This window comes from Capricornis sumatraensis, chromosome 1 (genome assembly GCF_032405125.1).
Source record: "Capricornis sumatraensis isolate serow.1 chromosome 1, serow.2, whole genome shotgun sequence".
NCBI classification, from domain to species: Eukaryota; Metazoa; Chordata; class Mammalia; order Artiodactyla; family Bovidae; genus Capricornis; species Capricornis sumatraensis.
In genome coordinates, this window is record NC_091069.1 from 93148923 (window position 1) to 93175381 (window position 26459).

The window sequence follows — 26459 nt, forward strand, 5'->3', positions numbered from 1 at the left end:
CACTCTTCTTTCAAATTTCACTCTGCAGCTAACCTTTAAGGTTAAGAAATACTACTTGCCAAGTTTTGGTGTAGTATGAGAGAAGAATATCCACAATTATCTGAAAACTTATTAAAATGCAACTCCATTTCCATCTATATGTCTGGTTGGATTTTCTTCATAGATGTCAACGAAAACAAGACATCTCAATGGACTGAATGTAGACAAAGATATGGTAATCCCGCTAGGCATTAAAGAGTTTTGCAAAAAGTAAACAGTGTCGCTTTCCTTTTTCCTTTGTTTTGGAAGTTATAGTTATTTTTCATAAAAATATGTCACTTATGTGAACATGTACTGGGCTTATTTTTGTTAATGTAAAATTAATTACCAAATAAATATTTTAAAGTGCCTCAGTTTTAACCTCAAATACAGTAAAAAGTCAATAGATACCTATCTAAGGTAACTTAACTAAGTTACCTTAGTTATACTTAAGCTCCTTGCTGCTGCTGCTGCTGCGACCCCATAGATGGCAGCCTACCAGGCTCCCCCGTCCCTGGGATTCTCCAGGCAAGAACACTGGGGTGGGTTGCCATTTCCTTCTCCAATGCATGAAAGTGAAAAGTGAAAGTGAAGTTGCTCAGTCATGTCCGACCCTCAGCGACCCCATGGACTGCAGCCCACCAGGATCCTCCATCCATGCGATTTTCCAGGCAAGAGTACTGGAGTGGGGTGCCATTGCCTTCTCCTTAGGGTCCTTAATTTTTAAGAGAGACATTGTGTGACCAAAAACTTAAGAACTGCTGCCCTGGGGTCTCTGAGAAAATCAGTGCTCTGTGGTGATCTGTGCCATCTCAAAGCCCGCGTGCTTTCCCCTCAGCAGTGACTTTCAGCAGGAGGTGGGGTGGGTGGGGCTCATCCTCTGCCGCTGGGGGAGATTTGGCAGGACTCTGAGGGGACTTGGGGGGCCTGAATCTTGGTCTTGGGGCTACCAGTCTTCCGTTGGATGCTTCCTTCTCTGTTTTCTTTGCTCTTTTCTCTGCTGTTGCACGCACGTGTGCTCAGGCAGTCGTGTCTGACTCTGTGACCCCATGGACTGTAGCCCGCCAGGCTCCTCTGTCCACGGGATTTCTTAGGCAAGAATACTGGAGTGGATTGCCATTTCCTTCTCCAGGGCATCTTCCTGATCCAGGAATGGAACCCAAGTCTCCTGCATTGGCAGGCGGCTTCTTTACCACCAAGCCACCTGGGAAGCCGTTGTTTCCTTCCTCCAAATCTGTCCCCAGAGCTTGCTTGTGTGCATGACCCCCTCTGCTCCCCTCTTCTCTTCCTGCTCTGAACTGGGCCATGGGGGCTGGACCTGCAGAAAGGAGAGACAGTGCTCAGCTTCAGAGGAGGACTCAGGGGTCCTGGGGGATGTTTCCAGAGGCTCAAAGGGTCAGTCCAGGTAGGGCACTGTGAATGCTGAGCCCACAGGCTTCTCACTGAAGGGTCTTGCACAGTTGGGGTTGAATCAGTGATCTTTCACATCCAACCCAAATATAAGTTCTGTGTCTGGCTGAACACTTTAAGTCATTTACTAAGCACAGAATCATTCCTGTCCTGATGCTTAATGGAAAAGCCAGACACGTTTGGCCCCTCCTGTTCCTCTCATCCACCCCTCAGGCCCAAACGCCAGAGGAAAGGCTCAGCAGGCTCCCGCCTGGGGCACTCAGCAGTGTGAGTTCTTGTCTCTTCCAAAGCCCTTCTGTGTCCCCTCAGCCCAGCCCTCACGAGCAGGTAGAACAGCCTGTTTCAGATAGATGCCTTCAAGGTGAGAGAGAGAAGGATTTTTTTTTTTTTTTTCAGATTGAGGTAAAATTCGCAAACCCTAAAAGTCACCATTTTAATGATTTAAAAATGTACAGTGTAAGTGGTCTTTAGTACATTCACAATATTGTACAATTGTCTTTATCTAATTTCAGAACATTTCATCACCCCGAAAAGAAATCTCCACGAAGGATTCATTTGCCATTCCCATCTCCCCCTGGGCCCCTGGAACTACTAATCTATTTTCTGTCTCTCTGGATTTCCCTATTCTGAACATTTCACATAAATGGAATCATACATTATGTGGAGATAGATTTTTTTAAAAGAAAAATGGAATATTTTCTATGAAGATCATTCATTCTTAGAAACTTGACAATTTCAAGACTTTATTTAGAAAGTCTGGAGTTACAATAACAAACTCATCAAGAAGAGTCAGGCTGAGTTTGGGGGAGGATGTGGATGTATGACTGAGTCGTCCCTTTGCTGTTCACCTGAAACTATCACAGCATTGTTAATCAGCTATACTCAGATACAAGTAAAAAATAAAAAAAGAAGAGTCAGGCTGGCACCTCCCTGGTGGTCCAGTGGCTGAGACTCTGAGCTCCCGGTGCAAGGGGCCTTGGGTCCCTGGTCAGGGAACTAGACCTCCCATGCCGCAGCTAGGAGTGCCCAGCCACAGCTAAAGATCCCGTGTGCTGCAGCTAAGACCCACAGCAGCAAAACAAACAAATAGAAATAAAATGTTGAGAAAGAGAAGAGTTAGGCTGGGTATTTTCCTTTAGACGATCCTTCAGATGGCGCTGCTGTTTCTCCATCCCAGGGCTGAGAGATGTATGTGATTGGCATTGGGCTTTCACTGCAGACCAGGGGCATTTTCAGGGACCTGTGGGTTTTGTAAGGTTTCCTTTGGGGGCCGGCTGCAGTGCACGTCTGGGAACTGGTCCTCACTTGGGGAAGGTGCAGAGTGGGGTATGTATCTCCACTCACCCTCTGTGTCTCTTGTAGGTGTGAAGAAGAGAACCAAAGTCATCAAGAACAATGTGAACCCTGTGTGGAATGAGGTATGTCCTCTGCGGGATGAGTCAGGGGGCTCGGTGGCTTTTCCAGTGGTGTTGTCATCCAGAGGAGGGGCTCTGGTCTGGCTCGCCAAGGAATCCTCCGGGCACCAGGAGCCTGGGAGGAGAGGCGGTGGCCTGGCCGGGGTCTGCCCTGTGCTGTGGCCGCAGTGTGGAGAGGAGTGAGGCGTGCACTGTCCCTGCTCCTCTCTGGCCAGGCCAGCCGGGTGGAGGGTGTGTTCGGCTCGCCTGTGTCCCTTACACAGGCTGTTGTCTTTTCCCAGAGCCTCCTCCTCCCCAGGGCCCTCCCTGGCTCCTCCTCTGCCTCCTGCTGGCCTCTGCCCCCCTCCTCAACCAGCTTGCTTTCTTTTCCATTTTCAGTTTGGGTTACATTGCATACATTGTTTTAGAAAAACTGACAATGTTTAGGTAATTTAAACCACAGGAAGTAATTGCCTGTTTGCAGTAACTTATCTGTGCAAATGATTTGCTTAAAGCATTTTGCAATAGCCTTTAACAATTTTAGTGACTAAATCTGTGTTGGGAGATGCTCATTTATTTGCTCACTAATTCAGGTTCTTGTTGGTCAGTGTATTATCTGCTCAGAAGTTCATCATTCTCTAATTGGCAAAAGAATTGGCTCCCATCGGCTATATAACTTGCTCTTGTTTGAGACTTAGTCAGCAGCTTTCTTTATATGGCTCCCTGGTCATCTTTGGAAGCCCTGGCTGCCTTGTGTGGGTAGGGTCGAGGTGCATGGGGTGCCTTTGCTCTGAGAAGGATCCTGGGATTACCAGAGACCTATGTGGCATTAATGCATGCTGTCACCAGGGGCCTGACTGCTCCATGAGCACACTGATCTTGGTCCCTGAGGGCCCTGCAGAGCCTTTTCCCCAGCTGTGCTCCTGGTGACGGTAGAACTGAGTTGGGGGGAAGGGGTCACGGGGGTCTGGCCTCTTCTGCTGCCTTCAGCTCTCGCTGTCAACTTCTGAACTCTGGGACCCTGCCACTCATGTATTCATTCTTGGCTCATGCATCCCTCCCTTCCCCAGCAGTGGTCACAGATGCCCCCTCAGTGCCAAGGGGGAACCAGACACAGTCTCTTCTCTTCTAGGGGCCCACAGATTAAGACCTCTTTTCTCCTTTTCTTCCAGGGATTCGAGTGGGACCTCAAGGGTATCCCCCTGGACCAGGGCTCCGAGCTTCTTGTGGTGGTCAAAGACCATGAGACGATGGGGAGGAACAGGTGAGGCCATGGTGAGGGGGGCTCTGTGACCTGTGGGTTTGTGTGGGTAGGGTCGTGGCAGATGCCGATTCCGGAATCTGGACGCTGGAGAGCTGGAGTTTAGTGAAGACCTGCCACTCATGGGCCTGGCCCAGAGGAGGAGGGGGGAGGCTTGACTGAAGCATCAGAAACTCAGCTGGGGGTGAATTGGCAGGGAAGGAAGATGGGCTAGAGTCAGATGTGAGTGTGTTTCCCAGGACAGCCTGTGCCCCAGGGAGCAGGGAAGAGAAAGCTCTCTGGGTCCTGCTGCAGCCCCGAGGTGCCTGGCACGGCCCTCTCTCCCCACCCACTGCGGGAGACGGATGAGCAAAGCAGCCACTGGTGGGAGTGCTCCAGGAGGGCTTCATGCAAGAGGTGGGACTCGAGGTGGGAGTTGTGGTTTAGAAGTCAGAACGGTGATAACGGTCCGCACTGACTGCCCGCCGTCCCATGGCAGTGTTTTCTGATGTCATTTCACGTGTCAGTTTGTAGTGGGGAGGGTTCCCAGGCAGGGCACATAGGAGGAGCAGAGTTCGAAGTTTTGTGGTGGTAAAGTAGGCTCTTTGGCAGATGGTGGGTCCTTCCTCTTGTACTGAGCTCCTGGCCTTTCGTGTGCTAGTGATCGGGGTGTGGGGAGTAGGCAGGGCCAGCTGAGCTTGCAGATTGATGGCCCTGTTGATTGCGGGGTGAGGTGGCCTGGGAGATACCAGGTGTGAGGGCACCCGGTGCTGAGCCTTACATGTGATGGTGGGGGTTCAGCAGCCCCTGCTGGGTCTGACGGTGCCGGCAGGAGTGGGTTCCTGCTCTTGGTGCCATTTGCCAAGGTCCAGACCCAAGGATCAGGCATGGGCTTGCTGTTTTGTGACCTGCTGACAGTGGAACTTTTGTTCGGAAACTGGGTGAGCTGGTGTCTGGGCCCGGCTGTCTTTCCCTGGGGTGGGGGAGGGGAGAAGGGAGGAGGGACGATTCTGATCTGGGGAAGGCCGACAAGGGTCTCAGGCTGCAAAATATCCGGGAAGTTTGAAATCTTAAAAAGGTTGGAAAAAACCCAACTGCCACACTCTCTGCAGATCTGCTGGCCTTGAGTGCAGAGCTTGGTACGTGTGGGAAGGACGGGGGTGCTTTCAATGCGCCCTCCAAAGGTAGGGCTGCAAGTGTGGGTCCAGGGTGTCTTGGGTCCATATTGTCCAATCTGGACCTCAGCAGCCCCCACCTGCACAGGAGCAGGGTCTGGAATTAGTTCACACTAAACTACTCCAACACAGTCGTTTTGTGGGAAAAAGGCAGCTTCTGACAAGTATGGATGGTGGGCCTGCGGGTGAGGGAGGAGCAGCGCTGGACTCCAGGTCGTCCTGGAAGGCTTCTTGGAGGAGGGCCACACAGGCTGAGTTGGAGGCCAGGGTCGGCTTTAGAGAGGGGAGGAACGGAGGGCCTCCCGCTGTTCTGCCTCGGAGGGCCCGGGCTAAGGCCTTACAGGTGGGACTGAGTCACACAACTCTTGCCGCCCAGTGAGAGGGGAGCAGGGGGCCCGACTGGGAGGGGGCCTCCAGCATCAGGCTGAGGATAATAATAGCAAATCCACAACAGCTGATGTTTACCGAGAGCTTAGCCAAGTGTCTGGTCCTATGCTGAGTCTTTACATAAAGGATCTTTTTTAATCGTGAAGGGTTGCTGTTATACTTGTCATTATTACAGCGGGAAATCGAGGCTCCAGGAGGCTGGGTGATTTTCCCGAAGGTTAGTGACGGCAGAGCTGTGATTGAAGGGCAGTTCTTCAACATGGTCAGAATCACAGGGTCCCTGCAGAGTCTCCCGGAAGCCCCAGGCGGGTGCTAGGCCCTTCTGGAAGGAGCTTAGCAAGGCAAAGGCATGCAGAGGAAATGCAGGTTTCATTTTCATGATCATATTCAGCATTTTTCAGACCCCGTGGGGGAGATTTCTAAGACCAGGAAGGCAGCAGGGTTCGAGAACATAATTTTGATCAGTCCAAGAGCCAGGCTGGCCCTCAGGGTGATACCAAGCCAGTGTCACACACGGATCAGATCGGCCTGGCCCTGTGGGTTGGAGGTCACAGGAGGGACAGGTTGGGTCGTACCTTGGAACCCTTTTGGTGGCCCCTGTGGGTGTCCTTTAGCTCCCAGGGGGAAGTCAGCTCTCTGAAAAACAGTTACCCCCATGACCAAGTCACTGTGAGGCCAGCGTGCTAGAAATCAGTTCCTCAAACATCAGTCTGCGGAAGACCTAATTGACAAAGCTTTCTAATTTAAACAGAAATTTCTTTCCCATAACTATTTTGATTGTTATTTTTTGAGTTTTACAAACATTTATCTTGATTTTGTATTTCTAGCAGTTAAAAATTATTAATGGGCTTCCCTGGTGGCTCAGCTGGTAAAGAATCTGCCTGCAATGCGGGAGACCTGGGTTTGATCCCTGGGTTGGGAAAATCTCCTGGAGAAGGGAATGGCTACCCACTCCAGTATTCTGGCCTGGAGAATTCCATGGACTATAGAGTCCATGGGGTGGCAAAGAGTCGGACATGACTGAGTGACTTTCACTTCACTTCAAAAATTATTGAATTTTAATTCAGCTGAATTTAAAATTACATTCAGAAACACCTGAAGAATTTCAGGAATGATAGAGTTTTGGTTTCATTGTTGGAGCTGTTGCCAGAGTGGGGTATGCAGGCTGGAGAGCAGGTTGACTGGATGGAAGGTGTATGGGGGTGAGCCCGGTGGAGTGGCAGAGGGGAGGCAGGTACACACAGGCACTTCTGTCAGGCCCCCATGGTTGGACCACACAGCACATTCACTCTGCTCATGAAATGTGAGAAAAGAATTCCAGATTAAAGTTATTAGCATGTCTAAGGCTGTGAAAGTGAGGAACCTTTCCAGGAAGCGGCAAGAGCAGCCACGTGACCTTTTACATTCTGAAAGATAAAAGGGGAAAAAATTAGTGAATTCAATTTAATGAACATTTTATGTGAAACACCTACTTACTACCCTCAAGTTGTCAGTGTCTGGTCAGGAAGCAAATAGGGAAATAATGGGTGTTTGGGTGACCGTTGCCATCAGACTGTCCTCGGTGTCAGTGAGGTCCACAGGGTTGTCACACAGTGGTCCCTTCATCCCTGCCCGTCCCGGGTGCTCTCTGAGCCCCACCAGGGTCCTCCTGGGTCTTCTTCCAGCAAAGCCTCTGCCTCCTCCCTGCCTCCTCTGCAGAGGCTCCCTCCACCTCCTCTCCTTCTGCCAAACCTCCATCCTCTGCCTCCTGCTGTTCCTAGAGTCCCCTCAATGCCTCGCTCATTCTTTCCAGCCCCTCACTTGCACCTCTGTCTCCAAAGGTCTTTGGCTTTGCTGGCTTTCCCTCCTGGCCCCTCTCCTTTTATCCTCTCTCTCCTATGACTCTTTCTCCACTTCCACTCTCCTCTCTTTCCGCGTGATTTCCGTGTTCCCCCCACAGTTTTGAGTGACCTTGTTGTGCCAAACTGGTCTGCTGGCCTGGAGTGGGGTCTTGGAATCTCTCAGGAGGGGAACCTCTCAGGCCAGTTACTATCTCTGGGCCATTCTGCACCCACCCACCCTGAACCAACTGCAAGGGTGGATCAAAACTCTGTGTCCATAAAATCAGATTTCAAATGCAAAAAGGAAGCGTCACTCCTCTGGATGGGAGATACTTGTGCAAACCCAGCTAGGGTGGGTCCTGGACTTGTGTCCCAGGCTGCATTCAACAACTTCCTGTTTATTCTGGGCTTCTCAGAAGGATGTTGGAAGGGAAGCGGACCTTGATCACTGACCAACTGCTTGACCGCTGAAACACTGAGCCCAGAAGTTCCCAGTCCAGGCTATGAGACACAATAGCATCATTGGCAGTTTTGACACAACACACCAGTGCCTGGCCCCACCTGCAAGTTCTGACTTAATTGGGGCCAGGGCCTGCGCATCATTACGAACTTCCAGGTGTTAGGGAGTGAGAACCAGTCATCTCCACTCCAGACCAGGGCTGCTGGATAGCACTTACTGAGATGATGGAATCATTCTGTGTTGGCTAGTGTAACTGAGGAACTGAATCTTAAGTTTTACTTAATTTAAATTTGAATAGTTCATGTGTGTGTGTGTAGTGGCTGTTTGCTGTGTTGGACAGTGCAGCTCTAGATTTTGGAACAGAGCTCCGGCCCTGGGTGCATCTTAGAATGACTTAGGATGTTTATGATAGATCAGTGTCTGGGGTCTGCTGCAAACTGATTCAAGGAGAAGCTAGAGTCGAGTGCAGGCCTCGGCACTTCTTGAATCTGCACGGGGAGGCCAGTGTGCACCAGGGCTGAGCACCCACTGCATGAGCGCAGAGAATGGCTCTCAGTGTTTTTCATGGATTAACTAAAAAGTAAATATAATTGTTGCCATAGTTTATTGATGTAGTTATTGGTAGAAATGATTACCATACAATAATCATGGGCAAAATTGTTAAGGAAATGAAAAGACTGACTGAAGGATTCTATTGGTAACTGTAAACATTGGCCTGAGAGAATTAGACGTAACAGAATTCCACAAAAGAAAACTCAAGAATGGGAGAGACCTATAGTTGATAATGTACCAAAAAATGAAAAAAAAACCCCAAAACTTTACACCAAACCTGTATTGGGAAATGTAAATAGAAAATAATTGTTACCAATGACAATAATTTAGGTAAAATAAAAATGAAGATCAAGAAAAGGAAAGAGTTTAATTGTACTATATAGAAAATACATCAACAAATTAAATGGGCTTAATTTAATTTGTTCTGAAAAATGCCTTTCCAGTGGAAATTAATTAATGTAGGTGTATTTTTTTTTAATTTAAATGTTTGATAAATATAAATCTGGAAGCAAAAGTCTCCATGGGATCAAAGTATCCACTTGTCAAAGCACCAGGGTTACAGAATTCCCTGGTGATCCAGTGGTTAGGATTCTGTGTTTTCCTGCTTTCACTGCTGAGGGTCCAGTTTGACCCCTGATCGGGGAACTAACATCCCACAAGATGAGTGGCACAGCAAAATGAAAAACAAGAAACGTAAAACATTTGTGTTAAAATGATGCTCATCTTGACTACGGTAACTCACTGGCTCCAGGCCTAGCCAGGCCTGGGGTAGGGTGGCCAGATTCAACAGAGAAACATACAGGACAGACAGTTAAGTTTGAATGTCCCAAGTGCTGCATGAGACATACTTATATTAAGAAATTCCCCATTGTTTATCTGAAATGAAAACTTAACAGGCAGTAGTGCGCTTGATCTGGCAACTATACTCCAGGGGGCCTGTGCACCCAGGCCCTTCAATCAGACGGTAAAGAAGGAGACCCAGGTCGACACCAAGAATCAGCTAGAAGGCACATTACTGTTTTAAGGAAGCATTCCTTTAGGCGCTCACTATAGCATTTTCTTTGGACAAGCGTGATCCACCCCAACCTTTCAGCAACCTGGTGACTCTATAAAGTGGGCCACTGAGGGCTTTCTGTGCCACTCACAGAGCCTTGCCTGCCTTTGTCTGCCCTGCGACCTGGGTTGCCTGTGTGGAGTCTGCCACTGAGGCGGGCGCAGAAGGCAGCTCCCCATGCACAGTGCTCCCATCCTTCCTTCTCAGCCACTCCTCCTCCCACCGCCTTGTTGGGCTCCGTGAGCTGGTGGAAGGGAACCAGTGTAGACTTTGGGAAGACGTGAAGTCTAGTCACAACAGCCCTGCTGCCTTGGGCGGGTCCTCACGTCAGGTCCCTGAGCCTCCATCCCCTCCTCCTTACGCAGCGTTAACTCAAGTGCACAGGCCCATCAAAGGGCCCTGTGCAGAGGGCTGCTCCATGAACGGCAGTTGGCACTTCCTCCAGGCACATTTCCTTTTTGTCCCTCTGTGTGCTGCCTCTGGCTGTCCCGGTTGCTTTGAGTCCCACTGCCCCTGCCCTTTCCCATCAAAGGCTCCTCTTAGCTGTCGTTGAAAAGGATGCATTCATACTGAAGTGTGGTGGCAGCCTGTAGCTTAACTTTTGCTTTTTCTTAGAAATGTTGGGGATGCTGCTTTATTCCCCAGACTCTGCTTAGACCAAAAGAGAAATGATAATGGTGAGGGGTTAGGCACCACGATGGGCTGTGAGGAGACATTTTGGGAATGGTGGGTCTTCCTGACATAGGTGACTGTCTCCTGTAGGGTCGTCGCTGAGTAGGTCTCGGCTCCCTCCTGCCCTGGGTGGAGGTGGAAGGGGTGTCCTGGTGTCTCCTGGGACAACGGGCTTAATCTGTTGAGGGGCAAATGGGGCTTTCCAAGAAGAAGCTGAACATGAGTCAGTCGCGTGCAAGAATGTAAGGAAGCCTGCAGAGGAGCCTAAGAGAGCAGGTCTGGTCGGTGGGTGTCTGCCACTCACCCCTGGAGTGGGTTGATGTGGCTGAGGGGTCCCATCCTGGCAGGAGCAGGTGGTCTTGGTCCCCTAGGTTCTGCATAGCTGAGCAGGGCAGCAGTGGTGGCTGGCACGAGTCAGGGTCGAAGCTTCTCTCAGGAACTCCACGGGCAGCAGTGAGTCTCATCCTGGCACTGCCTGTGACCTGGACCTCTCTGAACCTCTGCTTCCCCATCAGGACAGAGGCAATAATGCAGAGTTGGTGTGGAGGTTTTAACGCCTACCCCATGCTTGGCACATTGAAGGTGCCCAGTGTGTGGTAATAGCAGAATCCATATGGATGCACATAGGCAACCACACCGGCGTGTAAATATTGCAGCAAGCACATGCTGCACGTGGACCCATGCTGTACCTCAGTTTGCACACGTTCTTGTATTTATTTAGCTCTGCCAAATCCTAGTTGTGGACGTTGGAGCTCCCTTGCAGCATGAGGGCTCAGTAGTTCCGCAGCATGTGGAGTATTAGCTTTACCATTGGGGATCAAACTTATGTCCCTGCATTGAAAGGTGGGTTCTTAACCATTGGACCACCCGGGAAGTCCCTGCACATATTCTTCTGTTTAAAAAAAATTTACAGAAACCTCACAAGAGTACAAAAATTATTTTTAAAAACATAAGCATAAGTAAGCTCCATTCTTAAAAGGTTATAAAGGAAAAAGTCATGTTCTCCCATTTACTCCTTCCCTTCCCTACAGTGACGTCCACTGTTGATCATTGAGTGTGTGTCTTCTTCATCTGTGAGCATCTGTTTACATACAAGTATATACATTTACTTACACAAAAATGAGTCACTCCATGTAAAATGGTCCCCATCGTGTTTTTCGTCATTTTATCATGGACCCTTTTCCCACGTCAGGGGGTACTGATCAACCCCATTTTCAGTAGTCGTGTTATGTTCCATGGCGTGAGTGTACCATGATTTATCCCATTGTGCCCTTATCTACTGGTTATTCTTTCCTGGTTTTTCACTGAACATCTTTAACCAAATGTTGTTATGTTCTTACACTGTTTTTCCTTTAGGATAGGTCCTTAGAAATGAAATAGCATTTTCATCAGTTCTGACAAATGACTTTTCAAAAAGATGTCCTGGTTTACATCTATTGACAATATAAAAAAAATCAGAGTGGGGGAAAAAGGTATCTTATAATTTGGGTTTCCATGATTGCTTGTAAAGTTGGGCATCTTTATTGCCCAGTCGTATTTCTTCGCCTGGCAGTTGCCTGTCCTGTTCTGAGGTGCTTGGTTTTTTCTTACTCATTCCTAGTAGTTTGTACACTTGGGATCTTGTCAGGAATATTGACCCCCAGTCTGTGTTAAGTGTGGAGGGTATTTTCTCTCTGTCTTTCTGTTGGTTGCTTTGTCCTGGTGTCTTTCTTACACGGGAATGGATGTTCACCCAAAATGTGCCTGTGCACATTGACGTTAAGAAAGGCAGAGAGGCAGTCTGTTTTTGCTAGAAGTTGGGGAAAGTAGGCCTATGTTCCACTTCCAGGTTTCAGCGGGCCAGTTGGCTGGCCTCCCGAATCCTTGGGAGGAAGTTGATTTATTTATTTATGACTGCTCCGGGTCTCTGTTGCTGCATGTGAGCTTTCTCTGGTTGCTGCGGGCTTCTCGTGGTGGGCTCTCTTGTTGCGGAGCAGGGACTCTAGGCTTGCAGGCTAGTTTCCGTGTGTAGACTCAGTTGTTGTGACACACGGTCTCAGTTGCTCTGAGGCACGCGGGATCCTTCCGGACCGAGGACTGAGCCTGTGTCCCCTGCGTCGGCAGGTGGATACGCAGCCACTGAGCCACCAGGGAAGCCTGGCGGGCAGACTCTTAACCACTGGACGACCAGGGAAGCCTGGGAGGCAGTTTTGAGGCAGGAATGTTTATAGTTCACCATCCTCTTGTTCTCAGCATCCTCGGAAGCATTGACCATATCCTTATTTTCCAAGGATTTTTATAACTATGCACGTTGTCCTGGATTCTATTCAGGATATCCCTGGGTTTCAGAATAGTTTTTCTTTTGTCTTTTTTTGGACTGAAGTGGACAACTATTTAGAGTTACCCTGGAGCACCCCTGGGAAATCAGATCCTGGCAGGAAGGCCGCCAGAGGCCGGGCAGGCTGGGTGTGTGTGTGTGTGTGTGTGTGTGTAATATCCGGCTCTTCTCATTTCCTGCCCCTCATGGTGAGGTATGCATGGCTGGAGGGACCACCACTCGTGGTGTCTCCTCACCGGTGTCCTCAAACTTCCCCTGAGTCTGTGTGCCTGCATGTGTGTGTGTGTGTGTGTGTATGTGTGTGTCCTGCCAGGTCAGGGGCTATCTGACTTTCCTGTTGTGCTAACTCACTTAATCTAGTGAGGAAGGTGCAGCTGAGTCACTGATGAATGGGTTTGAATGGTAATACATATATTTTTAGTTGACATGTCTTTTTCTTAGTTTAAAAGATAAAGAATGAGAAATTGACACATGGAGACCCTTCTCGAGTTTTTCTGGGGAAATAATTTCAAACCCAGAAACATTTCAAAAGTAGAGCAAAGAACATTCACATACTCTTTACTCAGATTCATTATTGATAATGCTCTATTGATTTGCTTTATAATATTCTCTCTCTCACTATCTCCTCTCCCTCCTTCCTTTCCTTTTCTCTCTCTCCCACTTGAGGGTAAGTTTTACTCATCATGGCCCTTTATCTTTAAATACTTCCATGTAGAAAAATAAATAAATACATACTTCCATGTATATTTCCTAAGAGAAGGGATTTTTTTTTTTACATAAGTTCAGTAAGTTACCAGTTTCAGTAAATTTAACACAGTTGCCTACTTTAATCTACTGTTTGTATTTTAATCCTATCAACTGGCCACATTATGTCTTTTATAGCACTTCCCCCCTTCTCTTTTCCTGTACAGGATCCCCAGTCTAGACTCTCACACTGAATTTCATCATCATATTTCCATAACCTCTTTTACTCTGGTTCATTTCCACAGTTGTGACAATTTATGTTTTTGAATAATGTGTGTGTATGTGCGCTTAGTTGCTCAGTCATGTCCGACTCTTTGCAACCGCATGGACTGTAGCCCACGAGCTCTTCTGTCCATGGAATTCTGCAGGCACGAATACGGGAGTGGATGGCCGCTTTCTCCTCCAGGGGATCTTCCTGACCCAGGGACTGAACCCAGGTCTCCTGTGTTTCCTGCACTGCAGGTGGATTCTTTACCTACTGAGCCATCCAGGAAGTTTGAATAATATAATACCCCGATTAAAAAATCGAATATTCCTCAAAAAAGAATATTCCTCATTTGGAGTTTGTCTGATGTTGTTCCCATAATTAGATTTATGATCAGATTGGGTTGTGACTCCTGACTGGAATCTGTCATAGTTTATCTCCTGGTTGTGTCATAGTTGTGTTTTGTCTCAGGATCTGGAGATACATGGATATCTCTCTTTGATACTCATTTCAATCACCTGTCAAGGTATTGTCTAATTTTTCCATTGTGTCTTTACTGTTATTTTTTCCTCCTTGAAGCATATTAAGAGACATTTTAATGCTTTGCAAATATCCTGCTCCTCATCAAAATATCCCTCTAGATTTAATGTCCACAGGTGCCTCTTGACTGATTCAGCCTTTACCGTGAAGGTTGTGAACTGGTTCTCCATTGCCAGCACTCCCTTCATAATTTGCCAGTCTGGGCTGTGCAAGCCTTTCCCGTGAGAGGCTGTTGTTTTCCTTTGGACTGCTGCACCTGTTCATTCCTCAGCTCATGGCACCACGGCACAGGGGAGACCTGGAGTGCTGATGGGGGATCTGCACCTTGGCAGGTGTGGAGGCCACTTTCAGCGGAAGAGCCTCTCTCTTAGGGTCCCTCAGCCATGCCTGCCACAGGCCTGGCTGCCTCTCTCTGGCTGGCTGGTTTCTCCTGGGGTCTCAGCCAGACCTGTTCCCCACACAGGACCCTTCCCTTCCTGCCTCTCATCAGTTCCCTAGAGGAGGGGCAGGCACTGGGAAGCACCAGGGTCAGTCATGAGGCAGAGGGGGTGAGAGGAAAGCACATACAGGAGCCTTTACTGTGGTTTCCTCAGAAAAGAAAGGGCTGGGCAGGGTAAGCAGAGAGTGAAGAGGAACTAAAGAGCCCCTTGATGAAAGTGAAAGAGGAGAGTGGAAAAGCTGGTTTAAAACTCAACATTCAGAAAACTAAGATCATGGCATCTGGTCCCATCACTTCATGGCAAATAGATGGGGAAACAGTGGAAACAGTGTCAGACTTTATTTTTTTGGGCTCCAAAATCACTGCAGATGGTGATGGCAGCCATGAAATTAAAAGACGCTTGCTCCTTGGAAGAAAAACCATGACCAACCTAGGCAGCCTATTAAAAAGCAGAGACATTACTTTGCTGACAAAAGTCTGTCTAGTTAAAGTTATGGTTTTTCCAGTGGTCATGTATGGATGTGAGAGTTGGACCATAAAGAAAGCTGAGTGGCAAAGAATTGATGCTTTTGAACTGTGATGTTGAAGAAGACTCTTGAGAGTCCCATGGATAGCAAGGAGATCCAACCAGTCCATCCTAAAGGAAATCGATCCTGAATATTTGTTGGAAGGACTGATGTTGAAGCTGAAGCTCCAATACTTTGGTCATCTGATATGAAGAAATGACTCCTTAGAAAAGACCCTGATGCTGGGAAAGATTGAAGGCAGGAGGAGAAGGGGACGACAGAGGATGCGATGGTTGGAAGGCATCACCGATTCGATGGACCTGGGTTTGAGCAAGCTCTGGAAGTTGGTGATGGACAGGGAAGCCTGGCGTGCTGCAGTCCATGAGGTTGCAAAGAGCTGGACATGACTGAACGACTGAACTGAACTGAGGCAGGGTGAGTGGGTTTAGGAATGGCTGTGGAAGTGAAAGTGTTAGTCGCTCAGTCATGTTTGACTCTTTGTAACCCCAAGGAACTGTAGCCCGCCAGGCTTCTCTGTCCATGGGATTCTCCAGGCAAGAATACTGATGTGGATCGAACATGGGTCTCCTGCATTGCAGGCAGATTTTTTAGCATCTGAGCCACCAGGGAAACCCTTAGGGATGGCGGGTCTGAATAATTTCAGCGGGCTGTGGGGTGCTGGGCTGCATGGAGTTTTGTGTGCCTGGGGTTTCAGGGCAGGGGAATGTTGGCTGAGTGGGAGCACTCTGTAGAGGAGTGGTGGGGGTGTGGGCTGTGGACTGGTTGGTTTGCATATGAAAGGTGCAGTTGCCAGTGAGTCCTTTACTGTCTCTAGGAATTGGCCAGCACTGGGAAGGGCAGCCTCTCCAAAGTGAGCAAAGCCTTAGATGTCAAAATATGTCATGCAAATATAGAAAATAAGAAGGCATGATTAATACATCTCGGAATTAGACTTTTTTGAAAAAGATTGAACCATATCAAATTTATACCCTGGGTTCCTGTTTCCATGGATGAGGCAAACCAAGGATTTTTTTGTGTCTTTCACAATGTGCTCACAGGGCTCCGAGGTATGTCTGCTAGTCCATGACTGGGTCTAAGGCCAGGCCTTTGGAGTCTGGCTCTGTCTGTTATCTGTGTGAAATCAGAAAAGTTAAATGCCTTTCTGAGTCCCAGTTTCCTCATCTGTAAGATAAATTGAACTAACACCAGTGCACTACCCCACCGCTGTGACAGGTATACTTCTAGAGTGCTTGGCAACGTATCTAATATACACTCACTCAGGAGGCAGGCAGCTCTAAGTAGAATGTAAGTTCCATGAGGTCAGGCCCAGTATTTTGTCTGATGTGTGAAATAAGTATTTGTTGAATGAATAAATTATAAAATTTAAATAATGTTTTTATGCTTCATTTTTAAATTTAATTTTTGAGTTTGTAAAAAAATTTAAGGAGCTATAAAACCAGAAATGATTTAAAAAAGTGCAGTGAAATTCTTCCCTTTGTTTCTCCATCTGCTTCTCATCTTTCTCCCATGGTTATAACTGTTTTTTATTTCTTCTCTATCACTCATATTATTGCTTAATCACCAGTATAAATTCTGACTTTCCTATTTTTACACAATAGCTAGTATATTTATTTCTTAAAATAGACTTTTTTGTATTGTGGTAAAATATAACATGGACATGGAACAACAGACTGGTTCCAAATAGGAAAAGGAGTACGTCAAGGCTGTATATTGTCATCCTGCTTATTTAACTTATATGCAGAGTACATCATGAGAAATGCTGGGCTGGAGGAAGCACAAGCTGGAATCAAGATTGCTGGGAGAAATATCAATAACCTCAGATATGCAGATGACACCACACTTATGGCAGAAAGTGAAGAAGAACTAAAGAGTTGACTTAAAGCTCAACATTCAGAAAATGAAGATCATGGCATCTGGTCCCATCACTCCATGGGAAATAGATGGGGAAACAGAGGAAACAGTGGCTGACTATTTTTCTGGGCTCCAAAATCATTGCAGATGGTGACTGCAGCCATGAAATTAAAAGATGCTTCCTCTTTGGAAGGAAAGTTATGACCAACCTAGACAGCATATTAAAAAGCAGAGGCATTACTTTGTCAACAAAGGTCCGTCTAGTCAAGGTTATGGTTTTTCCAGTAGTCATGTAAGGATGTGAGAGTTGGACTATAAAGAAAGCTGAGCACCAAAGAATTGATGCCTTTGAACTGTGGTATTGGAGAAGCCTCTTGAGAGTCCCTTGAACTGCAAGGAGATCCAACCAGTCCATCCTAAAGGAGATCAGTTCTGGGTATTCACTGGAAGGACTGATGCTGAAGCTGAAACTACAATACTTTGGCCACCTGATGCGAAGAGCTGACTCATTGGAAAAGACCCTGATACTGGGAAAGATTGAGGGCAGGAGGAGAAGGGGACGACAGAGGATGAGATGGTTGGATGGCATCACTGATTCAATGGACATGAATTTGAGTGGACTCCGGGAGTTGGTGATGGACAGGGAGGCCTGGCATGCTGTGGTTTATGGGGTCACAAAGAGTTGGACATGACTGAGCTACTGAACTGAAGATATAACAATTACCATCTTAACCATTTTAACGTATATATATAGTTTAGTGATATTAAATACATTAGCATTGTTGTGTAACCATCATCCACCCTTGTAACTCTTTTCATCTGTAAAACTAAAGCTCTATACCCATTAAACAGTAACTTTCCATTGTCCCCTCCCTCCAGCATCTGGCAACCAGCATTACACTTTCTGACTACTCTAAGTAACAGGTAGCATATTATACACACTTTTTTGAACTTGGTTTTTCATTTAACAATGTATGTTTTTAAAAAATCAATATGTAAAAAAAATTGAAGTATAGGTGATTTACAGTGTTGTGTTAATGTCTCCTGTGCAGCAAAGGGATTCCGTTTTACATGTATATATATTGTATATCTATATACACACACACACAGCCACATATTCTGTCTTTCTAAAATATTCTTTTCCATTATGATTATCATAGGATATTGAATATAATTCTCTGTGCTATTTGGTAGGACCTTGTTGTTTATCCATTCTATATATAAAAGCTTATATCTACTAACCGCAGCCTCCCATGCGACCTACCCCCAACCCTCTCCCCCTTGGCAACACCAACCTGTTCTCTATGTCCATGATTCTGTCTCATAGAGAGGTTCATTTGCATCGTAGTTTAGATTCCACATATAAGTGACATCACATGGTAAAAGTGACATCATTCTTTTTCTGACCTACTTCACTTAGCATGAAAGTCTCTAGCTGTGTCCGTGTTGCTGCGAAATGGCTTTATTTCATTTGTATGGCTTGGTTCCATGTGTGTGCACACCACACCTTTACCCGTTTACCTGCTGATGGACATTCAGGGTGCCTCCCTGTCTTGGCTATTGTGAATACTGCTGCTATGAACAAAAAGGTGCATGTACCTTTTTAGAATTATTGTTTTGTCTGGACACATGTCCAGGAGTGGGCTGGCTAGATCATACAGTAATCGGTATTATCTGTATAATCACACAACGTAATTCTGTTTTCAGTTTTCTGAGGTACCTCTATACTGGTTTCCACAGTAGCTATACCAACTTACATTCCCACCAACAGTGTAGGAGATTTCCCTTTACTCCACACTCTTGCCATCAGTTATTTGTAGACTTTTTAATGATAGCTATTCTGACTGATGTGAGGTGGTACCTCATTGTAGTTTTGATTTGCATTTCTCTAATAATTAGCAATGCTGAACATCTTTTCATGTTTCATTTCAGTAGGCCATGTGCCTACTGGCCATCTGTATTTCTCTTTTTTGAGAAATGTCTGTTTAGGTCGTCTGTCCTGGGTCATCAATTGGGTTGTTTGGTCTTTTGTTGTTGAATTGTGTGAACTCTATGTGTATTTTGGAAATTAAGCACTGTTGGTTGCACTGTTTGTAAATATTTTCCCCACTCTGCTGTTTGTCTTTTCGTTTTATTGTTTCCCATAATGTGCAAAAGCTTGACTAGGTCCCACTTGTTTACTTTCGTTTTTATTTCTATTGCCTTGGGAGACTGACCTAAGAAAACACTGGCATGATTTATGTCAGAGAATGTTTTGCCTTTGATCTCTTCTAGGACGTGTATGGTGTCATGTCTTATGTCTTTAAGCCATTTTGAGTTTATTTTTGTGGTGAGAGAGTGTGTTCTAACTTCACTGATTTACCTGTGGCTGTTCAACTTTCCCAGCACCACTTGCTGAAGAGACAGTCTTTTTTCCCATTGTTTATTCTTGCCTCGTTTGTCAAATATTAATTGGCCATAGGGGTGTGGGTTTATTTCTGGGCTGTCTATATTCTGTTCCATTGATCCATATGCTTAACAATGTATCTTGAAGAATTTCCATACATTATAAATCTACAGTGTAATATTCCCATTATTTTTATAGCTGTGGATAGTGAAGGACAGGGAAGCCTGGCATGCTACGTCCGTGGGGTTGCAAAGAGTTGGACATGACTTAGACTGAACAACAACATCGTTTTCTGTTGTGTGTCTCAACTTACTCATCTTCTGTGCTTGACATTTGGGTTGCCTCCTGTGTTTCGTTCTTATAAACAATGATGTAAAATGGCCCACTGTTTTATTTATTTACTTATTTAACTTTTATTGGAGTATAGTTGATTTACAGTGTTGTGGTAATTTCAAATGTACAGCATGGTGAGTCGTCCACTACATATATCTACTCTTTTAGATTCTTTTACTGTATGTGGCCAGATGTTTTAAAATAAAATTGTTTTGATTTCTTTGTGCTTTGTTAAAATCAACTTACTTGGCCACCTTAATTCTTACCCTCCCACTTAAGGCTCAGACTTGGAGGTCACCGCCTCCCATTTCTGGCAGGACAGTAACCTGCCTGGGTGATGAGTTTGAATGAATTCTTCTTTCATGAGGAAAAGTGTGCCTGTCAACATGGAAGCTGCTTTGACCTTTCCCTCCCTCCTCCATGCTGATTCCTGACCTCACTTTCTGTGTTGGGATGGCAGCAGCTCTTTCAGCCCCCAAACTTGTGCTCTCACATTCCAGTAGCTTCAGAACACAGCACAGCCAAGAGGGATGACGGGGTCTGGAGAGGCTGGGCAGTGCATTTTTCTATCAGTAGGCTGTGCAGAGTGGGGGTTGTGGGGGGGGGGGCAAGGCTCACAGGCCTTTATTCCAGCTTACTGGGCTCCATACACACTTAAGAGCTGGCTCCCAGGCCCCCAGGCCCATCCTTGCCTCATTTGTACTGAATCCTGCCTGCCACTAAAGGTTGGTACCCACTAAGTGTGCAGCATCCCTCTTATGCAGAAAGCTGGGTGCCATAAGTTCTGTGTCTCAGTGTTGATCTCAGGATGGGTTGAGTCTCCTCAAGGGTCTGCATCCTCCCAGGTCTGATCCCCCTGAATAACACCATGTCTCCTCTGTCCTCCGTGAAATGAATGAACGAAGAGTGGCCCATCAGGGTTTTTCCATCTCTATCAGCCTCAGACGGTCCCTCTTCCCTCCTCCCTCCACCCACTCAGAGGACGCTCTGCCTTTCTTGACCCCACATCCGGCTCCTTAGGCTTAGGGACGGGCATACTCCCTCCAGTCTTTCCTCCTGCAGGAATAGGGGCCTGTGAAGCCGCCCAGCCCCTCGGAAGGGCTGACCGCAGGGCTGGCAGGTGGGGGTATTTTATGACCCAGAAAAGACGTTAAAGGGAGGAAATAACAAGCAGTCCAAGGAGCAGGCCATGGAGGTGCCTGTTCCCCGGGCTGGCAGGGGTGGCGTCACCGCTTCCTCCTCCGTTTCCTCCCATTGTTCCCGCCCCGCTTCCGGGAATTCTCCCGGGCGGGGGGCTGCGCGGGCGGGCGGGAGGGAGGCAGAGGAGGCTGGGCAGCTCTGTGCTCAGGGAGCCGCCGCGCTCCGGCTGCAGCTCCCAGGTTGCACCGCTAGGCCTGCCATCCCTCCACTCCCTGAATGTGGGGACCAAATTTGTCAACCAGAAAATAGTGCACGAGGCTGCAGATAAGAAAATAGTTTATTTGGGATTTTAAGAATTGCATTTCAGGGGGCTTCCCTGGTGGCTCAGTGGTAAAGAATCTGCCTGCCAATGCAGGGACACAGGGTTGGATCCCTAATCTGGGAAGATCCCACATGCCTGTGGTCACAACTACTGAGCCTGTGCTTTAGAGGCTGGGAACCACAACTCCTGAAGCCCATGTCCTGCACCCTTGGGCCAGTGCCCCACACCCAGGGAGTAGCCCGGCTCAGGGCAACTAGAGAAAAGCTGAGCCGCAATGAAGACTCAGCATTGCCAAAAATAAATAAACATTAAAATAATGTAATATGGGAGACACAAATTCAGGTACCTGTGAAAGTACTGGGAGAAAGAAGGGCTTATAAAGACAAAAAGCCTGGAGGTTGTTAAAAGTTGCCTAGAGAGAATTGTGATTGACTTTGACAATATTTGTGCTTTAAGTATTACAAGTTATTTCAGGGTAGGGGTCTGATAGATGGGTAGACTCTCACTGAGTTATTTTAGGGTAACGGTTCCATAAATATCTTGGCTTCTGGCAGGTGTTCTGGATGACTTCATCAGGTCAAAAGGTCAGATTAAATCCAGGCCAAGCCATATATGAATCATACTTCATTAGTGACCTCCCAGCTCCACCTTATAGAGCTCTTAGTGGTACCGACTCTATTTCACAAGTTCTAGGGCAGGGTCCTCCATCTACCATCTGCCTGCTCAAGCAAGTCCCTGCTTTCTGCTGCCCTAGGTTTTCAGTGTCACATGTTACCCAGAAACTGGGTTCGCCTCTTAGTGGGTATCGAGCTGAAAGACACAACCGAGTCAAAGATAGGGAGAAGGAAGGATTTATTTCTTGCAGCAAGTAAGGAGAACATAGCGAACATTTCCCAAAGCAGTGTCTCCCCAAACAGCAGAGTTGGGGAAGTTTTAAGCTAAGGGTATATGCATATTCATGAAAGGGTTTGGGCAGTAGACAGAGTCCAAGTTTTAGTTGATTGAAGGACTGAGGGTCAGAGAAGGTCAACATCGTTATCCCTTATTTTCTAGCTGACCCAGTTGTTGCTGTTATTTAATCTCTATGTTGTGTCTGACTCTTGCAACCCCATGGACTGTAGCCCGCCAGGCTCCTCTGTCCACGAAATTTCTCAGGTAAGAATACCGGAGTGGATTGCCATTTCCTTCTCCAGGGGATCTTTCCGACGCAGAGATCGAACTTGTGTCTCCTGCTTGGCAGGTGAATTCTTTACCATGAGCGCCCAGGAGTGGTATTTAAACTCTACAAAACAGCTCAAGAATGTGCATTTAGCTAGTCTTTACCATTGAAATAGAACTGGGAGTCTTTACAACTGATTTATTTTTGTTATTATTACTTTCACCTGGTAAGCTTGTCCTTGTGTTTTCTTAAGATCATTATTATTGAGACTTGTTCAAAGACAAGTTCTGTGGCCAGGCTTAGATCATCAAATGACTTAAGCCCCAAATGGCTTCTGTTGTGTCAAGAAAGCCAGTCCTCGTTCTCTTTTTCCCAGGGACCCTGTCTGCTTTCAGCGTGGATTCCTGGTTCCCTATACTTACTCTCTGGTGTTCTTGACATTGCTCTGGTTGTGAGAACACTTCAGTCAACACACCGGAGACAGGGGCCTTCCCCTTGCTGACTCTGGGGTGGAGACACTCCAGGAGGCCTGCCTTCGTGAGCGATGGCACAAGCCTGCTCTGCTCTGCTCTGCAAAGGAGTATAACACAAACTGTTGCAGGAAGGAGGACCGCTTCCACGGCCCAGTAGTGGGCTCTTGTCTAACGCTTGGAAATGAACTGTCCCAGGAGACACGTGCTGACGAAGCAGGAGATTTTACTGGGAAGGGCTCCCGGAGAGCAGCAGGGTGAGGGAGCCCAGGGGAACTGCTCTGCTACATGGCTCGCGCTCCCGGGTTTTCCCTGTTGTCTCTGGCTGATCTGTCTGACTAGGGTCCTTCCTGATGGTGACGTTTGCATCCTTCAGCCAAGGTGGAGTCCGTGGGAAGGATTCTGGGAGGTTGAAAGGACATATGGACTGGCATCTCCCCGCTTTTGACTTTTCTCTAGTCTTCTGGTTGGTGGTGTTCCTTACCAGGACCTCCTGTTTTGTAAGCTAGCTCGTGCCAAGTGGTTACTGTCAGGCCTGGCCAGGGTAAGTCGGTTTCAGTCAGGGGTTCCCCCAACAAAACCAGTCTGAATTCTAGAAAATGTGATTCCTAGCATCCTGAGAGGTTTTAGAACTCTGGAATGAGTATTAGCAAACTCCTCTCCCTTCAGCTCTGTTGAAAGACAAAAACTTGAAGATCTAATTGGTTCTATTCAATAACTCATGAATCGACTGGGCTTCCCTGGTGGCTCAGATGGTAAAGAGTCCGCCTGCAATGCAGGAGACCTGGCTTTCATCCCTGGGTTGGGAAGATCCCCTGGGGAAGGGAATGGCTACCCACTCCAGTATTCTTGTGTGAAGAATTCCATGGACAGAGGAGCCTGGGAGGTCATGGGGTCACAAAGAGCTGGACACGACTGTCTAATACTTTCACTTTCACAACGACTCATGAATTTAGAGCAACTAGAAAGGTGCTCCAAGGGGTTGTACAAAATGGAAAGTTTTATAGGCAGAAGGTGGGTGGGGCAAGAAGATATTAACAAAAGAAAATAAAGGGTTATTTTTAAGCCAGGACACCAACTTTTTGGAAGTTGAGAAGGGATCAGGCAAGGGTTTATCATGCTGATTACCTCGTCTTCCACTGGCTGGGGTGGTGGTGGGGTAGAGAGGGCCCACTTGACAGATGTCCATTTTGGTGCTTGATTAGAATATTCCAGACTGGCTTATTAAGGTTACGTTTCTGGGAAAAGTTGAAACTGCAATTAGACCCATAATTAAATCTAGGTTTGGTACTATGGGCTTTAGCATGAGTGACACCATTTTGGACTTGTGGTTTTCTTTTTTACAGCATCTTCTGTAAAGAAATGTTAGAAAAATTGGTCTTGAGTAAATATCAGGCTGGGCTTTCCCGGTGGCTCAGTGGTAAAGAATCCACCTGCAATGCAGGAGCCGCATGAGTTGTGGGTTTGATCCTTGAGCTGGGAGGATCCCCTGCGGGAGGGCATGGCAACCCACTCCAGTGTTCTTGTCTGGAGAATCCCATGGACAGAGGAGACTGGCGGGCTACAGTCCATAGGTTCACAAAGGGTCAGACACAGCTGAAGCTGTTTAGCATGTACACACGCATGTGTGTGCCAGGGTTATTGCCTTGCTAACAAAGAAACTTGCAAAGCAGCTAAGAGTCTGCTGGTTCCAAGAGGGTTGAAGATAAAGGAATTTTGTTGCCAAGAAACTTACAGAAACAGCTAGTTTTTAAATTTATTTTTATCACGACAAAACATACATAACAAAACTTACCACTTAACTGCTTTGATGTCCAGTGGTGTTAAGTACATTTACAATTTGTGCAGCCATCGCCATTATCCATCTCCAGACCTTTTCATCTTCCTCAGACTGAAACTCTGTACCCCCTAAATAGTGACTGCCTCTTCCCTCATCCCCCGCCCCACATAACGACTAGTCTGCTTTCTGTCCCTATGAATTTAACCCCTCTAGGTCACCATACAATATTTGTCTTTTTGTGTCTGTCTTAGTTCACTTGGCACACTATCTCCAAGGTTCATCCATGGTGTAGCAAGGGTCAGAATTTTCCTCCTCTTTAAGACTCAGTGATATTCCATTGTGCGGCTTTACCACATTTTATTCATCTATTCATCTGTTGTTACACACTTGGGTTGCTTCCACCTTTTGGCAATTGTGAATACCGCTGTTATGAACCTGGGTGTACAAGTATCTCTTTGAGTGCCTGATTTAAATTCTTTTGGGTATTTACTCAGACGCGGAATTGCTACATCCTATGGTAATCCTATGTTTAACTTTTTGAGGTGTTTTCCATAGTTGCTGCATTGTTTTTGATTCCAACCAATGTTTCAATTTCTCACCACAAGGGTTTCAGTTTCTCAACATCCTTGCCAACATTTGTTGTTTTCTATTTCTTTTTTTTTTTTTTAACTCTTTATTTTATATTGAACTGCAGCCGATTAACAATGTTGTGGTGGACAGCAAAAGGGACTCAGCCAAACATGCACATGTCTCCCTTCTCTGTTTCTTGATAGTAGTGGTGAATGTGAAGTGCTGCGTTGTTGTGAACAGCCAGTTTGAACAATTAGTTAATTAGGTCAAGATGGAAGTTTTATTTCATGAGTCATAAAAATTCATCTTCAAATCAGTTGTTGTAGACACCAGAAAAATGGAGGTCCCAGATAACAGGTGTGCTACTTACCCATCAGGAAAAAAATTATGAAGCAAATGATGAAAGCACATCTGTGACTGGTCGTTCACGACCTGACAGTAAGGTGCAGGAACCATGGCCAAGTTCGGTGCAGACACGGCCGCTGTTCTGACTGACAGAGGCCACTTGCTGCTCTGATTTCCTTACTGCAGAACACCCTTTGCTCACTTTTTGGCTTAGAGACACAACCTTTTCCCCTGGCTCCCTTTGAAGGCTCCCTTCACTGGTCATCAAAGGACGACCTTCTCTTTCCTAAGAGACCCTCCATTTATGGGCCCTCTCCCCTTGGCCTCGCATGTGTGGGTGATAGTCCTGGGCCTCTTTGGGAGTGGGGCAGACTTCCCTGCTCCAACTGTCCTCTCTCCCTGTCCCTGGAGATAGGAGGGTCTGTGTGTTTGCCCTTCACCCTCCTTACTGGCCCAGCTCAGGGACACTAGGTGGAAGGTCTGTGTAGTGGCAGGTCAGGAGAGCTGCGGAGGGAGGGGCTGCTCTGGTGGACTGTTTAGGTCTGGTGGGTAGGACAGCCCAGGCACGTGGGGTGGTGAGGTTGGGCCTCTAGGGAGGGGCAGAAGGGGTCAAAGTTGACCTTGGGGGAAAGGAAAGCGTCTCTTATTCTTCTGGTGCCCAGAGAGGGGCCTGGCTTTCCAGGCCTGGTGATGGGGTAACCGCGGCAGACTGCCAGGGAAGGCCTGAGGGCTCCTAGGTGTTCTAGGCAGATCAGCCTGTCCATGGGTTGTCTGAGAGGTGGCAGTGGTGAAGGGTATTTGGGAGAAGAACTGGGGTGCATTTGGCTGCTTTTTGACTTTCTACTTTGCCCTCTTCTCAGGTTCCTGGGGGAAGCCAACATCCCCCTCCGGGAAGTCCTTGCCACCCCCAGCCTGTCTGCCAGCTTCAATGCCCCACTGCTGGACACCAAGAAGCAGCCCACAGGGGTAAGTGTCCACTGGCCTCTGTATTCGGCTGGTTTCTGTCAGAGGCCTTGCTCTCTGACCCCAGTCATGTGTCAAGGTCCAGCCCCCAGCACCCAGGCCTAGCCCACCCTGATTGAAGCTCTGGGTGCCCAGGAGGGGCCCAAGGGTGGCTAGGATGGGAGGGGCAGAAGAGGGAGCTGGGCC

General features: G+C 47.2%; 1 protein-coding gene across 15 annotated transcripts in view; it reads left to right on the forward strand.

Annotated features, from left to right (window-relative positions):
* DYSF (dysferlin) overlaps positions 1-26459 on the forward strand; it is a 222678-nt gene that overhangs the window by 24298 nt on the left and 171921 nt on the right. For all 15 annotated transcript variants that reach the window (XM_068979193.1, XM_068979167.1, XM_068979199.1 and 12 more), the window contains exons 2-4: positions 2791-2846; positions 3995-4086; positions 26171-26276. In XM_068979193.1, coding sequence (XP_068835294.1) covers positions 2791-2846; positions 3995-4086; positions 26171-26276 — 254 coding nt within the window. The remainder of the gene's footprint in view (positions 1-2790; positions 2847-3994; positions 4087-26170; positions 26277-26459) is intronic.